This window comes from Hemitrygon akajei, unplaced genomic scaffold (genome assembly GCF_048418815.1).
Source record: "Hemitrygon akajei unplaced genomic scaffold, sHemAka1.3 Scf000059, whole genome shotgun sequence".
Taxonomy (NCBI): Eukaryota; Metazoa; Chordata; class Chondrichthyes; order Myliobatiformes; family Dasyatidae; genus Hemitrygon; species Hemitrygon akajei.
Window position 1 is genome coordinate 3,225,946 of NW_027331945.1, and position 17,493 is coordinate 3,243,438.

The window sequence follows — 17,493 nt, forward strand, 5'->3', positions numbered from 1 at the left end:
AAGGAGAAGGTGGGAGTGGAGGATGCTATCACGTATTTGCTGCACAAATCACTCTCTCACCTAGAGGGGGTCAGTTGTGCTGTGAGGATTACATTCCTTGACTTCTCTAGTGCCTTTAACACCATCCAGCCCAAGATCGTAAGGCACAAACTAACAGAGATGGGAGTAGACTCTCACATGGTGGATTGGATAGTGGACTACTTGACAGATTGATCTCAGTATGTGCGGTTGGGAGACTGTAGGTCTGACACGGTGGTCAGCAGCACAGGAGCGCCGCAGGGAACCGTACTCTCTCCGGTCCTGTTCACCCTGTACACATCAGACTTCCAATATAACTCGGAGTCCTGCCATGTGCAGAAGTTCGCTGATGACACGGCCATAGTGGGGTGTGTCAGGAATGGACAGGAGGAGGAGTATAGGAAACTGATACAGGACTGTGATATGGTGCAACTCAAACTACCTGCGTCTCAATATCACCAAGACCAAGGAGATGGTGGTGGACTTTAGGAGATCTAGGCCTCATATGGAGCCAGTGATCATTAGTGGAGAATGTGTGGAGCAAGTTAAGACCTACAAGTATCTGGGAGTACAGTTAGACGAGAAGCTAGACTGGACTGCCAACACAGATGCCTTGTGCAGGAAGGCACAGAGTTGACTGTACTTCCTAAGAAGTTTGGCGTCATTCAATGTCTGTAGTGAGATGCTGAAGATGTTCTATAGGTCAGTTGTGGAGAGCGCCCTCTTCTTTGTGGTGGCGTGTTGGGGAGGAAGCATTAAGAAGAGGGACGCCTCACGTCTTAATAAGCTGGTAAGGAAGGCGGGCTCTGTCGTGGGCAAAGTACTGGAGAGTTTAACATCGGTAGCTGAGCGAAGGGCGCTGAGTAGGCTACGGTCAATTATGGATAACTCTGAACATCCTCTACATAGCACCATCCAGAGACAGAGAAGCAGTTTCAGCGACAGGTTACTATCGATGCAATGCCCCTCAGACAGGATGAAGAGGTCAATACTCCCCAATGCCATTAGGCTTTACAATTCTATCGCCAGGACTTAAGAACTTTTTAAAAGCTATTATTAATGCTTTTTGAGATAGTGATTTAGATGCATATCATATTTTGTACTGAGTTAAGTATTGTATGTAATTAGTTTTGCTACAACAAGTGTATGGGACATTGGAAAAAAAGTTGAATTTCCCCATGGGGATGAATAAAGTATCTATCTATCTATCTATCTATCTGTTGCCTTTTCTGAGGAATGCATATAAATGGAAAAGGCCTCAATCTCGCATTACGATCTGCGGTAACTGGGATCAGGTGACGGGTGGAGGGTCTCCCACCTGAACCAGTGACTCTGCTCCTCGCCCTCACACACTGCCCGACCCATCCGTCGCATTTCCCACATTATTTCATATTTACACCAGATACATATTTAGTTTTTCCCTCCATGTCTTCCCCATCCCTTTCCCTCCACCGCCCTGGTCACAAAGTCATGGGCTCGATTCACATGGGCTTGGTACAACACACAACTCAGACCCAAACAGGAAGTGTGCAGGTTTCATTTAAATCAGTCTATTCACATTCCTCCAGCCTCACGGGACAGGAACACTGAGACATCAAGTGAGAAACAGCAGGAGGAGGCCATTCAGCCCCTCTAACCATCAACAAGATGACGGCTGCTCTCCCATTTCAGCCACATGTTTCTGCCCGATCCTCATTCCTCGATCCCTTCAATCTCCACACATCTGCCGGCCTCTGTTTTATGTGAGGACGATCATCGAGTCTTCACCACCCTCTGTGGTGGGGACTTACAGACATTTCCCACCCTCAGAGTGGAGACATTTCCCCTCAGCTCAGTCCGGGACAGTCCATCCCCTTTTGCAATGACTGGGATCCCTGGGTCAACCGGTAATGATGTTGTACATTTCAATGTGTTCACCTCTCAGACCTCGATTCTCTAAATGAAAGGTTTATCACATTTGATCTTTCTCCATATGATGACCCACCACTCCAGGGACCAGTCTGGTGAATCTTCATTGCACTCTCTATAACAAATACTCTCTAACCTCTTTGTTAATCCTCTATGGAATTAATTTACATCTTCTGCAGCCCTGTGTTGCCCCAAGCACTCACCTCCCCCCGTCAGTATTTCCACCTTCCCACCTCCCCCCTCACCTGGATCCGCCTCTCACTCCCCAGCTCTTGCCCCATCCCCACCCCTCAGCTCTTTTCTCTGAATATTTCTCGTCCACTCTCAGTCCAGAGGGAGGGTCTCGGCCCGAAATGTTGACGGTCCATTTCCCTCCACAGATGCTGCCCGACCCACTGAGTTCCTCCGGCAGTTTGTTCTTTGGTCTGTATAACCCGTGTTAGTATGGGGAGCGGGATTTTACACCATATTCCAGGTACAATCTCAACAAATCCCAAATAATTGTCACTTTGCCCGGACCATTGGCCCCGCTTGCAGGGCAACAGTCTGCCGGTGTTTGCCCCCCAATGTGGTGAATCCCTCTGGTCGCCACCACCGTGGGCTCAGACATTTCCACAGATGAGTCCCTCCTGTCCCCACCGGGACAAACATCCTGTCCGACCCGTCTCTCACCATCTTCATCCTTTCATTAAAATACCCCTCTCCCTCCCTCACCACGGGGAGCCGGCATCAAACCGACGGGCCGAGCGGTCTCTTCCTACCTCTCAGTGATACATCAGACTCCGGCCGCAGGAGACGCTTCACAAACGCCCCACCATCCCACGGAAGGAAATAGAAATCAGAAAGCGGACATTTACATTGAGATTTGTTCCGCTCTGTCCAGACTCCGGCACCGCAGCGAGAGACGAACTCAGCGGGGTAACGCCCTCTCGGCTTGTCCGCTTTCGCTATTGGGTGTAACCAGTGATTGACATTCCTGCGCACCAATGGAAAAAGCGAAGCTCTTGAAGCTTTGTTTTTTAGCGGTGGGGGAGGGGATAGTCACGCGATTGGTAGCTCAGCCGTTAAACCGATAAAGCTCGAGCTCTCCAGCGCGGGGGTGACGTCGACACCGCGCACGTGAGGGCAGATCCCGGTGTGGGGAGCCCATATGTGACGTCAGTCGCGTGGATTCACCTATGTGACGTCACCTGTGGGAGAGCGCTCCCATTTGAAAACACCTGAATGGACGTTTGTGATGATTTCAGTGGGACAACAACATTAATCACGGGTTTCATCACTGAATCCAGTGTTGTGAGATGTAAAGTCCCCGGTTATGTGTACGGGTATGCCGTGTTGTTGGTGGAGTGGGCAGCGTGGTGTTTGTCTCGATTCGGGTCACAACACCAGAATTGCCAGCGGGGTCCACACACAGTGTATTAGTCAACACAAAATCTCTCGTCCCTGCAGTCTTTGTCTCCTGGTAAACTCAACACCCTGACAATATGGACCATAGACACCCCTTCCTCTTTAAAGTCAGTCATTCATTCAGACAGCTGATCGCTGAGAGGAATTATATTTATTGGTCATTAAAGTTCGCCCAGATTCGTTTGGACGGATTTGATGTGGAGTTCGGGGTGTCACAGTGAAAGGGCCGGACGGCCGAACTCTCTCTGTTGTCCAAACATCCTTCCAGGTGAGGCGACACTTCACCTGTGAATCTTCCGGGGTCGCCTATTGTGTCCGCTGCTCCCGATGCGGCCGCCTCTACACTGGTGACACCAGCTCCTCCGCAGTTGTGCGGGGTAGGGTTGTATTTTGCGGGGTCGGATCAATGTTATTGTTCCCTTTTGTGCTTGGGGGTGGGTTTTGGGGGTTGATGATCGGGATGCCGTTCTTTTTGATGCGGGGGTGGGGTGGGAGTTTGATTTTTCTCTCTGAACGACTTTCATGCTCTTTCTTTGTTTTGTGGTTGTCTGGAGAAGAAAAAAAAAACCGCGAGAATTGTTTATGGATACCTGCTTTCATAATAAACTGATCTTTGAACTATCCGCTCCCAGCGGGACTTCCCGGTGTCCAAACATTTTCAATTAGATTCCGATTCCCATTCCCGTCCCGACGTGTCAACCCATCGCCTCCTCTTGTGCTAAGCTGTGGTCACCCTCAGGGTCCAGGACCTGCACCTTATATTCCGTTCGGGTAACACCCCCCCACCACCTGTTGGCAAGAATATCGAATTCTCCTTCCGGTGAACAAATCTCCCTCCCTCTCACTCCCTTTCTTCCTCTCTGACTTTTCAATCTGCATTTGTAAGTAGGTTCTGCTTTGGCATTTGACACGTGGAAAGGTTGCTGATATTAAGTGCATTGTTTATAGGAGCTGCTTTCTGCTTTGAAAGAGCTGCAGAGTTTTTTACACAAAAGAATATCTGAGGTCTGAACATGGAATCAGTGCTTGCAGAAACTTTTAATGGGACCGTGATTACCCAGAATGCTCCGCGTTCCAATTTTCGCCGTCGCTGAAGCACCGATCGAATGCGCAGGCGTCAGGGATGCGGATTCTCCCCGACTCGCAGTACCCAAAGGCCTCGGTAACCCGACTCCAGGTAAGAGAGGGTTCGCGGTCTGGATTTTTTCAATAGCGAATTCGGGGCCATTGCTGTGACTTCTGGACACCGTGACCCGTAATCCCGGGACCGTCCTGCTCTCGTCCCCCTCTCTCTCAGCCCCATGATCCCTACACGGGCCCCGGGGATCTTCTCGCTGATGAGGGAATGGGAACCGATGGATCTTTCAGACAGAGCTGAGCTCCAGCTATCTAAATGCAAGGATTGGGAACTCGGAGAAAGGGAACAAAATCTTTTCCATCACCAGTTGAGAAAATCACCTTTGTTCTACCTCCAATCACAAACAAGAGAAAATGTGCAGACATTGAAAATCCAAGCAACACACACAAAATGCTGGAGGAACTCAGCAGGCCAGGCAGCATCTATGCAACACAGTACCAATGCCGAGTTCCTCCAGCATTCTGTGTGTGTCGCTTGTTCTACCTCCTCTTGTTCTAAACTTTTCTACCAGTGAGAACATGTTCTGACCCATTCTGTTTGGGTACATAATGATATCAAACACCTTTGCCCTGGGTAAGAAGTAGCTTTCACATCATAAATGTGTCAGACTCCAATGAGACAGAGTACTGCCCTTCCCTTTATATACATTGGCATTGCCATCACTGAGTTCGCCACTGTCAGGTGGAGGGTTCAGGGGAAATATTTATGTACAATACAGCAACTGGTGTTACCTGTGTGTATTGTGGTGATGCAAAAGTTGCTGGAGAATTTGACAAGTGGGAAGAAATGGAGTGATATTTGGAAATCTGACTTTTTAAATCAATATTTAGTAAGCAAATCAGATATGGATGGTGTGGAAATGCTGGAGTGAGAAAATCCTTCATTATCCGCTACAGGCCTGCTACTGAGGTTATATGAGAGTGCAGATGAATTTGATCAAACCCAGAGGATATCAAAGTTCTTATTGACAGTATTTGCTAGCTGTTAAAATAAGTACCTCTCTATTTAAAATTCAGTGTGCACATGTTGTCGTCACTGGGTAAAAATTGCACAGCACGAGATTTTTTGGCACACTGGTCATTACAAATTAGAGGGGACATTGGTGGGAAGGTGGGGAGACCTCCAGTGTCCTTGACACCCTCACCTACAAGATGTGCATCCAGCTGTAGTTTGTAGCCCTGCACATTAGGGAGCTGGAGCTGGAAATCTATGAAATCCAGATCATCTGGAAGTCAAAGGAGGTTTTAGATAAGACATGAAGAGAGGTGAGTTGAACCCAAGGTGCAGGACACAGGAAACTGGTTGAGAGTTAGGAAGGTGAATGAGGTTAAATAGCCATCACAGAGAACTGTTCTGGCTATCCCAAACAACAACAGGTAGACCACATTAAAAACGGTAAGGGGGGATTACCTCGCAGAGGAATGTCAAAGGGCTGATAAAGGATTTGTTTGTTAGGGAATTAAAACCAGCAGAGGTCTAATATCCTCGTGGTAAGGCTTGCTAGTGTTAGTGTGTGGTGGGGTGGGTTGTGTGATTAATCTAAAGTTGCAGGGGGATTGGAGTCAGAGTGCCAGAACAGATAGTGGAGAGGGAGTATTGAATTGATTTATATCCTTCATATACATGGGGAGTGGAAATCTGTACATTACTTCTCCATCTAAATGTGCAATGTGTAATATATAGTAATTATAGTAAGGACAGTCAATACAATTGTATCAGCATAAACTAATCAGTCTGATAACTTGGTGGAAGGAGCTGACTTGGAGCCTGTTGAAGCTGGTTTTTATGCTGTGGTACCGTTTCTCAGATGGAACAGTTTGTAGTTGGGGCGACTCGTGACCCCAGTGATCCTTCGGGCCTTTATGCACACCTGTCTTTGTAAATGTCTGAACAGTGGGAAATCCACATCCACAGATGTGCTGGGCTGTCCGTACCACTCTCTGCAGAGTCCTGTGATTGAGGGAAGTACAGTTACTATAGCAGGCAGACAGGATGCTCTCAATTGTGCCCCAGTAGAATGTTCTTAGGATATGGGACTCCATACCAAACCCTCTGAGGTGAAAGAGGCTCACAGTCACGTACCACACAGCCAGTATGTACAGACCACATGAGACCCTCGGTGATGTTTATGCCAAGGAACTTAAAGCTGTTCACCCTCTCAACCCCAGATCCATTGATGCCAAGAGGGGTTAGCCTGTCTCCATTCATTCTGTCATCCACAACCAGTTCCCTTGTTTTTGTGACATTGAGGGAGAGGTTGCTTTCTGGACACCAGTCAGATGTTGTTCAGACCTCAGATAGAGTCAGCAATCAAATGGTTGAGCATGGTGTGATGAATGTGCTGAGCTGTGTATATCACAATGCAAGAAGCATCGTAGGAAAGCCAGATGTGCTCAGGACAGGGAATTATGATATTGTCGCCATTACTGGGACTTGGTTGCATGTAACATTCTGAGGGATTTAGAGAAACAAATGTGTAGAGAGATTGCAGACGGTGCCAAGAAACAAATTTTGACATGGTAAGCAATTTTAACTTAACAAATATTGACTGGGACTCCCATACTGTAAAAGGACTAGCTAGGGTAGAATTTGTCAAATGTGTCCTTAATCAGCACCTAGAATTCCCAGCATAGAAGTTTGCCATAAGCTATTAGGGAATGATCCAGGGCTAGTGACAGCAATTAGCGTATGGGAACACTTTGTATCTAGTGATCATAATGCCATGAGATTCCAAGTAAATATAGAAAAAGAGAGGTCTGGAACACAGGCTAAAATTCTAAATTGGAGCAAGGTCAATTTTGATGGTATCAGAACGGGTCTAAGAAGTGTGGACTGGGACAGGATGTTTTCTGTGGAAGGAGTACTTGGGAAATGGGCGTCCTTCAGCAGTGGAATTTTCAAGGTGTGGAGTTTGTATGAGCTTGCCAAGTTAAAAGTTGAAAGCTAACTGGTGCAGGGAATATCGTTTTTCAGACAGACAGACAAACATACTTTATTGATCCCAACGGAAATTGGGTTTTGTTACAGTTGCACCAACCGAGAATAGAGTAGACATATAGCAAAGTAAAACCAGAAATAATTAAATATTAATAAGTAAATCATGCCAAGTGGAAATGAGTCCAGGACCAGCCTATTGGCTCAGTGTGTCTGACACTCCGAGGGAGGAGTTGTAAAGTTTGATGGCCACAGGCAGGAATGACTTCCTTCACTGGCCTTGCGAATGAGTTTGTTGATTCTGTTGGTGTCTGCTACCCTCAGCCTGTTCCCTCCAGCAGACAACAGCAAACATGATAGCACTGGCAATCACAGACTCGTAGAAGATATTCAAGAAATATTGAGGCCCCGGATATTTTATTCCTCTAAATGTCTCAGATCATTAGGTGCAACCAAGACTCAGTAATGACTACAAATCATAATTCAATGCCCTGAGCATACCTGATCTTTTTTCAGTTGTCTTCTGTTGGTTTCTAAAAACTTTCCAATAGTTGTTGTTCTATTATTTGCCCTCTCTTTGGCTTTTGTATTGGCTTTGGCTTCTCATTTCTGCCATGGTTGTGTCCTCCCACCTGTCCAATGCTTCCACTTCTTTGGAAGTGGCTGAGGCTATACGTGCTTTACATTCTGGTAAGACCCCAGGACCTGATGGCTTTCCTGGGGAGTTTTATAAAACTTTCACTATGTTACTTACACCTTATTTTTGTCCTCTGTTTTATCAGAGTCCTTTAAATCAGGTAAACTCCCACAATCTTTCTATGAAGCTTTTATTTCTCTTATTCTTAAAAAAAAAATGAAAATCCAGCTGGATGTTCTTAATAAGGACCAATTTCTTTATTAAATGTTGATGCAAAAATTTTATCCAAAATCTTAACTCGAAGACTTGAAAATATTATCACATGCCCAGACAGGATTTATTAAAAATCGTTACTCACATTTTAATATACGTCGGTTATTGAATGTTATATACTCACCATCCAAAAAAATTCCAGAGTGTATATTATCCTTGGATGCAGAAAAAGTCTTTGACAGGATTGAGTGGAATTATCTTTTTCAGACCTTAGAAAAGTTTAATTTTGGTCCTAATTTTATTCGTTGGGTTAAATTAATCTACTTGTCTCCTACCGCTCAGGTTATTACTAACTCCCAAATTTCTAAGACCTTTAAATTACAGCGGGGAACTAGACAAGGATGTCCTCTTTGTCCTTTACTTTTTGCTTTAGCTGTAGAACCCTTAGCAATAGCACTTCGAGAATCTAAGGACATTTCTGGTATACTAAGGGAAGGTATGTCTCATAAAATTTCATTATACGCTGATGATATTTTACTTTTTATCTCTAGCACTGAAACTTCTTTACCTTTAGTTCTTTCTTTAATTTCCCAGTTTAGTTCTTTTCAAGGATATAAGCTGCACCTACATAAAAGTGAGTTATTTCCTTTAAATGACCTAATATCATCAAATGCCAAATTTCCGTTTAAAGTTGTTACAAGTCAATTTACATATCGAGGTGTAACAATTACTAAAAACTTCAAGAATTTATTCAAAGAAAACTTAAACCCCTCATTGAATTATGTGAAAAAGACGCTTTCTTTATTCCTAATTGGCCGAATTAATTTGATTAAAATGAAGATCCTTCCTAAATTTTTTATATCTTTTTCAGGCCTTACCTATTTTTGTTCCTAAGACTTACTTTGATTCTTTAGATGCGGTTTTAACCTCTTATATTTGGAATAATAAACAAGCTCGTTTAAGTAAAGTTTATTTACAAAGATATAAAAAGATGGGTGGATTAGCCCTACCCAACTTTAGGTTTTACTATTGGGCTGCTAATATAAGGAATATTACTTTCTGGTCCTATTATATTTATCATAAAGATTGCCCATCATGGGTTTCTTTAGAAGTTAATTCTGTAAAAAATTCCTCTATTGTCTCTCTTCTTGGATCATATTCTTCTTTTTCAGCAAATAAAACAACAGATAACATAATTGTTAAGCAAACTTTAAGGATATGGTCTCAATTTAGAAAATTTTTTGGTTTAGCGAATTTTTCATTATCATCTCCCATTCTCCTTAATTATTTTTTTATCCCTTCCATGACTGATAAAGTCTTTAAAGATTGGGATGTATCGATCACTCAGCTCCCGAATAGCTCCCAGAAACTCCAGCCACCCGTTATTCTTACCAGTTTCCCCTTCCAATCAAGTTTGGCCAGTTTCTCTGTCATAGGGACATGGAGAAGTTCCGTGAAACAGGCCATTCGGCCCATCCAGAAAGTGCTGAAAATATTTTAAATCTCTAATGCAACGTCCTGCACCGGGACCACAGCCCTCCGTACCCTTACCGTCCAGTTACCTATCCAAACTCCTCTTAAATAGTGAAATTGAGCTGGCAGGAACCACTTGTGCTGTCACGACCATTTCAGTGAAGAGATTTTCCACATGTTCCCCGTGACTTTTCACTTTCCCCACTTACCAATGACCTCTGGTTGTCATCCTACCCAACCTCAGTGCAAAAAGCCTGCTTGTATTTACCCTATGTATACCCTCATAATATTCTATGCCTCTAACAAATCCTCAAAGCACTGTATAATTTCCTTATTTACATTTAGAGCCTTGTTTAGGTGCATAAGATGATGAGGGGCATTGATCATGTGGATAGGCAGAGGCTTTTTCCCAGGGCTGAAGGGGACAGAGTTTTAGGTTGCTTGAAAATGTGTGCCAAGGGGATGTCAGGGGTAAGTTTTTCCACACACAGAGTGGAATGCACTGCCAGCGTCGGTGGTGGAGTTGGATACAATAGGTTCTTTTAACAGGCTCTTAGACAGGTACATGGAGCTTAGAAAAATTGAGGGCTGTGCGTTGGGGAAATTCCAGGCAGTTTCCAGAGTAGGTTACATGGTCGGCACAACTTTGTGGGCTGAAGGGCCTGTAATATGTTGTAGATTTCTCTGTTCTATGTTAAACAGCGAAACATAGAAAACCTACAGCACAATACAGACCCCTTGGCCCACAAAGTTGTGCTGTACATGTCCCTCCCTTAGAAATTCTTAGGCTTAGCTATAGCCCTCTATTTTACTAAGCTCCATGTACCAATCTAAAAGCCTCTTAAAAGACCCTATCATATCTGTCTCCACCACTGTTGTCGTCAGCCCATTCCACGCAGTCACTACTCTCTGAGTAAAAAAATTACCCCTGATATCTCCTCTGTACCTACTCCCCAGAACCTTAAACCTATGTCCTCTTGTGGCAACCATTTCAGCCCTGGGAAAAAAGCCTCTGACTATCCACACGATCAATGCCTCTCATCATCTTATACACCTCTATTAGGTCATCTTCGCTCCAAGGAGAAAAGGCCGAGTTCACTAAACCAATTCTCATAAGGCATGCTCTCCAATCCAGGCAACAACCTTGTAAATCTCCTCTGCACCCTTTCTATGGTTTCCACATCCTTCCTGTAGTGAGGTGACCAGAACTGAGCACAGTACTCCAAGTAGGGTCTGACCAGAGTCCTATATAGCTGTAACATTACCTCTCGGCTCCTAAATTCAATCCCACGATTGATGAAGGCCAATACACCATATGCCTTCTTAACCACAGAGACAACCTGTGCAGCTGCTTTGAGCGTCCTATGGACTCGGACCCCAAGATCCCTCTGATCCTCCACACTGCCAAGAGTCTTACCATTAATACTATATCCTGCCATCATATTCGACCTGAAAAAATGAACCACTTAACACATTTCTGGATTGAACTCCATCTACCACTTCTCGGCCCAGTGTGCATCCTATCAATGTCCCGCTGTAACCTCTGACAGCCCTCCACACTATCCACAACACCTCCCACCTTTGTGTCATCAGCAAACTTACTAACCCATCCCTCCACTTCATCATCCAGGTCATTTATAAAAATCACTAAGAGTAAGAGTCCAAACAGATACCTGAGTTACTCCACTGGTCACCGACCTCCATGCAGAATATGACCCATCCACAACCACTCTTTGCCTTGTGTCATTCATTGTAATACGTTGTAGACTTCTATGTTCTATGTTAAACAGCGAAAAATCATTGTCTGTTCTTCAGTCCTTTGGTACCTCCCCCTGTCACCAAGGATGATTTAATTGTCTCTGCTAGGGCCCCAACAATTTCTGCACTTGCCTCCCATAGGTTCCGAGGGAGCACCTTGTCATGCTTTGGAGATTTATCCACCCTAATCTGCCTAAGGAAAGCAAACATCTCCTTTTATCTGTACAGGGTCCACGATTTTAATGCCACTTTCCCACACTCACATAGACCCTGTGTCCATCTCCTGAGTAAACAGAGATGAAAAAGATATTTAACATCTCCCCCATCTGCTTTGGTTCCACACGTGGATTGCCATTCTGGTCTTCCAGAGGACCAACTTTGTGTCTTGCAATCTCTTGGGTCTTAATCTATCTCTGGAATCCCTGAGGATTATCCTTCATCTTTTCTGTGAGGGCAACCTCATTCATGCCTTCTTTTATCCATCCTGATTTATTTCTTATGTGTTCTCTTGCATTCCTTAAACTCCTTAAAAACCTACCTGATATCCCTGTTATGCAACTCCAATTTGTGCTTCACCAGGCTCTCAATATCTCTTGAAATCCAAGGTTCCCTACAGTTTCTTTCTTTACCTTTTATTCTGACAAGCACATACCCACTTTGTACTTTCAAAATTTCACTTTGAAGGACTCCCATTTACCAAGCACACCTTTGCCATAAAGCAGCCTGTCCCAGTCCACAGCTGCCAGATCCTAGTGTCATAATTCCTATGTTGATCCATTCCCTGAACACATCCACCTTTCCTACAATGCTCCTTGTATTGAAATATACAGGGTTCAGCATATTCATTGCACCATGCTCAATGTTTTTCATTCCTGACTTTGTCTGAGGTTTGAGCAACACCTGTCTCCACAACACCTCCACTATCTGTTCTGTTATTCAGGCATCCATTCCCCCTGCAACTTTAGTTTAAACACCCACCCCCTACCCCCACCTCCCACCAAGCATCATTAACACCCCTTTGGCTTTCCTATCCCAGATCAATAAAAAGGAGGTGTATACCAGGTACAGGCAAATAGGAACAAATGGGGTACTTATGAAGTACGGGAAATTCAAGTGAACACTTATGAAAGAAATAAAAGAAGGTATGAGGTTGTCCCAGCAGACAAGGTGAAGGAGAATCCGGGGGGATTTTGCAAATATGTTAAGAGCAAAAAGATTGCAAGGGAAAAAAATATAATCCTCTGGACGTTCAGAATGGTAATCCATATGAAGAGACAAAATATATGGGGGAGGTTTTCAATTTTTTTGCATTTGTATTTACTCAGGAGATGGACACAGTCTATAGAAGTGAGGCAAACCAGCATCAACTCCATGGACCCTGTACAGATTACAGAGGTGGAGATGTTTGTTGTCCTAAGGCAAATTACCATGGATAAATCCCCAGGGTCTGACAAGTTGTTCCCTGGGACTCTGTGGAAGACAAGTTCAGAAATTGTCAGGGCTCAAGCACAGATATTTGAATCATCCTTAGTGACAGGTGAGGTACTGGAGGATTGGAGGACAGCCAATGTTGTTCTGCTGTTCCAGAAAAGCTCTAAAAATAAATGAGAAAATTGTACATTGGTGAACTTGACATCAGTAATAGGAAAGTTATTGGGACATATGCGCAGGAACTGGATATATAAATATTTGGATAGATGTGGATTGAGTAAGGATAGGCAGCATGGCGTTGTGCATGGTAGGTCATGTCTAACCAATCTTATAGAGTCTCTCGAGGAAGTTATCTGGAAAGTGGATGAAGACAAGGTGGTGGATGTTGTCTACATGGACTTTAGCAAGGCACTTGACAAAGTCTTATATGGGGGTGGGTCAGAAAGGTTCAGTTACTCAGCATTCAAGATAAGACAGTAAATTGGATGAGACACTGTCTTTGGAAGAAGCCAGAGTGTGGTAGCAGATGGTTGCCTCTCTGACTGGAGGCCTGTGACTAGTGGTGTGCCACAGGGATCAGTGCTGGATCTGTTGTTGTTTGTCATCTATATCAGTAATCTGGATGATAGTGTGGTTAACTGGATCAGTAAATTTGTGGATGAAACCAAGATTGGGGTGTAGTGGACGGCGAGGAAGACTGTCATGGCTTGCAGTGTGATCTGGACCAGCTGGAAAAATGGGTTGAGAAACGGAAAATGGAATTTAATGGAGACAAGAGGGAAGTGTTGTATTTAGTAGGACCTATGTCTTACACAGTGACTGGTAGGGCTCTGAGGAGTGCTCGAGATGAAAGTGATTTGGGAATACAGGTCCATAATTCATTGAAAATGGTGTCACAGTTCAATGGGAATAGAAAGAAAGATTTTGCCACATTGGCCTTCATAAACCAAAGTACTGAGTACAGTAGATGGATGTTATGTTGTCATTGGTGAGGCCTAATTTGGAGTATTGTGTGCAGTTTTGGTCACCAATCTACAGGAAGGTGTAAAAGAGGTTGAAAGAGTTCAGAGAAAATTCAGAAGGATGTTGCCAGGTCTGGAGGACTTGGGTTATAAGGAGCGATTGAACAGGTCTGTGCTTTATTCCTTGAAACGGAGAAGATTGAGGGGAGATTTGATAAAGGTTTACCAAAATTATGAGGGGTATAGATAGGGTAAATCCAGCTGGCTTTTACCACTGAGATGGGGTGGGACTACAACTAGAGGCCATGGGTTAAGGGTGAAAGGTGAAACGTTAAGGGGAACATGAGGGGAAACTTCTTCACGCAGACTATCATCCGGGTGTGGAATGAGCCAACTGGTGCATGCAAGCTCGATTTCAAAATTTAAGAGGTTTGTATAGGTACCTGGATGGCAGGTGTACGGGAGTGGGCAGTTTAAATAGTTCAGTATAAACTGGATGGGCCAAAAAGTCTGTTTCTGTGTTGTACCTTTCTATGACTGTTACAAGAACCTGAAATAATACTAATATTTGCTGTAATTCCTTTTAACAGCTGTTCAGACCAACCATACATCTGAGTAGGACATATTTACATGGCGTTAAAACTGTGGCACTTTAAATTAACAGTACATGAAAAAAATCCCAGCTGCACTTTGACAAGGCTATTTGTGTGAGAGTGTTTCAGTTACTGTGGGGCCAGGCACCCATGCAGCTCAGTGGGAACAGGGAATAATACCAATGGGGAGAGTCAAACTGAGCCAGGTCACAGATTGGAGATTGCAAAAAATGCCCCAATCTTATAGACAGGAAGGGCATCAGAGAGTTCGATGGTCATTCCAGATACCAGCATTGTGCCCAGTTAGAAGATGACTTCTCTCTCCAGCTTGGGTTGAGCTTCACTGTAACAGTGTGATTATCCGATCACACGTGAGCAACTAAAATGATCTCATCTGAAATGTTGTACTTCACCCATTGATGGATTTTGTAAATTTTTTTACAGGTTAAAAATGACAAGGAATTTGTCTACGGGAATCTCAAACACAACACACCAGTTTCGCTGTCTCTGTCTAGATATTTAAGCAGTGGAACAAGGGATTCAATCAACCATCCTTCCTGCTCAGACTGTGGGGAGGGATTGACTCAGTCATCTGACCGACCGCCATGCCTGTTATTTTACAAGGGGAGAGGCCATTCACCTGCTCAGACAGTGGGAATTGATTCACTCGGTCATCTCAAATGAAGGTACATCAGCAAGTTCACACTGGGACAAGGCCATTCACCTGTTCTGTGTGTGTGAAGGGATTCAGTCGGTCATCTCACCTGTGGACACACCAGTCAGTTCACACTGGGCAGAGGCTGGTCATCTGCTGAATTTGTGGGGAAAGATTCTCTCGGTCATCTGACCTAATGGCTCACCAACGAGTTCACACCGGTGAGCAGCTGTTCACCTGCTCGGACTGTGGGAAGAGATTCACTGCATCATCTGAATTGAAGGTACATCAACGAGTTCACACCGGGGAGAGGCCATTCACCTGCTCAGACTGTGGGAAGGGATTCACTCGGTCATCTCACCTACTGCGACATCAGTTAGTTCACACTGCAGAGAGGGATTTCACCTGCTCAGATTGTGGGAAGAGATTCATTCGCTCTTCCACCCTACAGAGACACCAGTCAGTTCACACCAGGGAGAGGCCGTTCACCTGCTCTGTCTGTGGGAAGAGATTCACTCAGTCATCCCACCTACAGAGACACCAGCAAGTTCACACTGGGGAGAAGCCTTTCACCTGCTCAGACTGTGGGAAGGAATTCACACAGTCATCCTACCTACAGAGACACCAGTCAGTTCACACTGGAGAGTGGCGGTTCACCTGCTCAGAATGTGGGAAGGGATTCACACAGTTATCCAAACTACTGGCACACCAGTCAGTTCACAGTGGGGAGAGGCCATTCACCTGCTCAGACTGTGGAAAGGGATTCACTCGGTCATCTGATCTACTGACACACGAGCGAGTTCACACCGGGGAGAGGCCATTCACCTGCTGTGAATGTGGGAGGGGATTTGCTCGGTCATCTGATCTACAGATACATCAGCGTGTTCACACTGGGGAGAGACCATTCACCTGCTCAGTCTGTGGGAAGGGGTTCCATCAATCATCCAACCTTCATAGACACCAGCGAGTTCACACTGGGGTGAAGCCGTTCACCTGCTCAGACTGTGGGAAGGGATTCACTCGGTCATCCTCACTATTGGCACACCAGCGAGTTCACACTGGAGAGAGGCCGTTCACCTGCTGTGAATGTGGGAAGGGATACACTCGGTCATCTCATCTGCTGGCACACCAGCGAGTTCACAGTGGGTAGAGACCGTTAACCTGCTCAGAACGTGGGAAGGGATTCACTCAGTCATCCAATCTACAAAGACACCAGCAAGTTCACTTTGGGTAAAGGCCGATCACCTGCTCAGACATTGGGAAGAGTTTTTCTCATCCATCTCCATCAAATGTGCATCATTGAGTTCACACTGGGGAGAGGCCGTTCACCTGCTGTGAATGTGAGAAGGGATTCACTCAGTAATCTAACCTTGTGACACAGTACTGGGTTCACACTGGGGAGTAAGTTTCAATAAGCTGCATGCTGGATATTTGTCCATCACCGTTGTGGAATGCAATTTTGAGAGTGACTGTCGGTGCTGAACTCTGCAATTATTGCTGATGCACACCACACCCAGTTCTGCACCCTGGTCACTGGGCATGGGAGGAGTTCCTTCTGCTGCACATTCACCTTTAATGGGACTGGATCTGAGACAAATAAATCAGTTCTATTTTAAACTCTGTCTCCGGTACTTAGTGCATTTATAACACACCTAGTGTACAGTAGAGAGTCAACTCAGCCCAGCTGGAGCCTGCCAGTGATTCAGTCCCATGACAGTCTATTTAAATCCTCCCCTTTTGTTCATCTCTCACTCTCCCTCTGGTGATGGGTACAAACAGTCATCATCTGTGGGTGAAGAGGTTTCCCTTGAATTTTCTGTAGACTGAAGAAGTCGAGCTGATTGCAGTTCTGTCTGTGATGTTCTTCCCCCCTCAAATCTCTGGGCTGAGGAAGAATACCATTGGTAGTTAACCTCCTTAATCACGACTAATTTCCACATTATGGGTCATTTTCCCTGCTTCTAAAGGGTTGTTAGAGAACATCACTGTCCTCAAAAGACTGAAGTGAAGGCAGAATGGGAAATCATCAGTTGGATGTTCAACGGAGTAGGGTCAGACACCAGAGGTGGGTCTGCACAGGGCAGAGTTTGGGGCTCTGGGCAATGGTCGGGGTACGAACGTATGATGAGGAGAAGGGTATCAGCAGCGGGGCGTGGCAACAAATGTCATAGTAACATCTGGAAGCTGATTGACAGAGACAATCAGTTGATTGTCTGACTGATGACACAAACAATGCCTGTGGTGAGGTTCTCCACAGGTTGAGGAACATGTGTGTGTAGGGAATGGTTTTGTCTATTGAGGGAGTTGTTCCTGTTTGTTTATCCTGCAATATGATATCCGGATGGTTATTATGGACTGTCCTATTT

The 17,493-nt window shown here is 44.9% G+C and overlaps 1 protein-coding gene across 1 annotated transcript in view; it reads left to right on the forward strand.

Moving 5' to 3' along the window:
* The window catches only part of LOC140721656 (uncharacterized), a 39,804-nt gene extending 23,334 nt beyond the window's left edge, over positions 1-16,470 (forward strand). Inside the window, 2 exon segments of the mRNA XM_073036459.1 lie at positions 4,395-4,510; positions 15,261-16,470. Coding sequence (XP_072892560.1) covers positions 4,395-4,510; positions 15,261-16,277 — 1,133 coding nt within the window. The 3' untranslated portion in view covers positions 16,278-16,470.
* Positions 16,471-17,493: the final 1,023 nt, after the last annotated feature.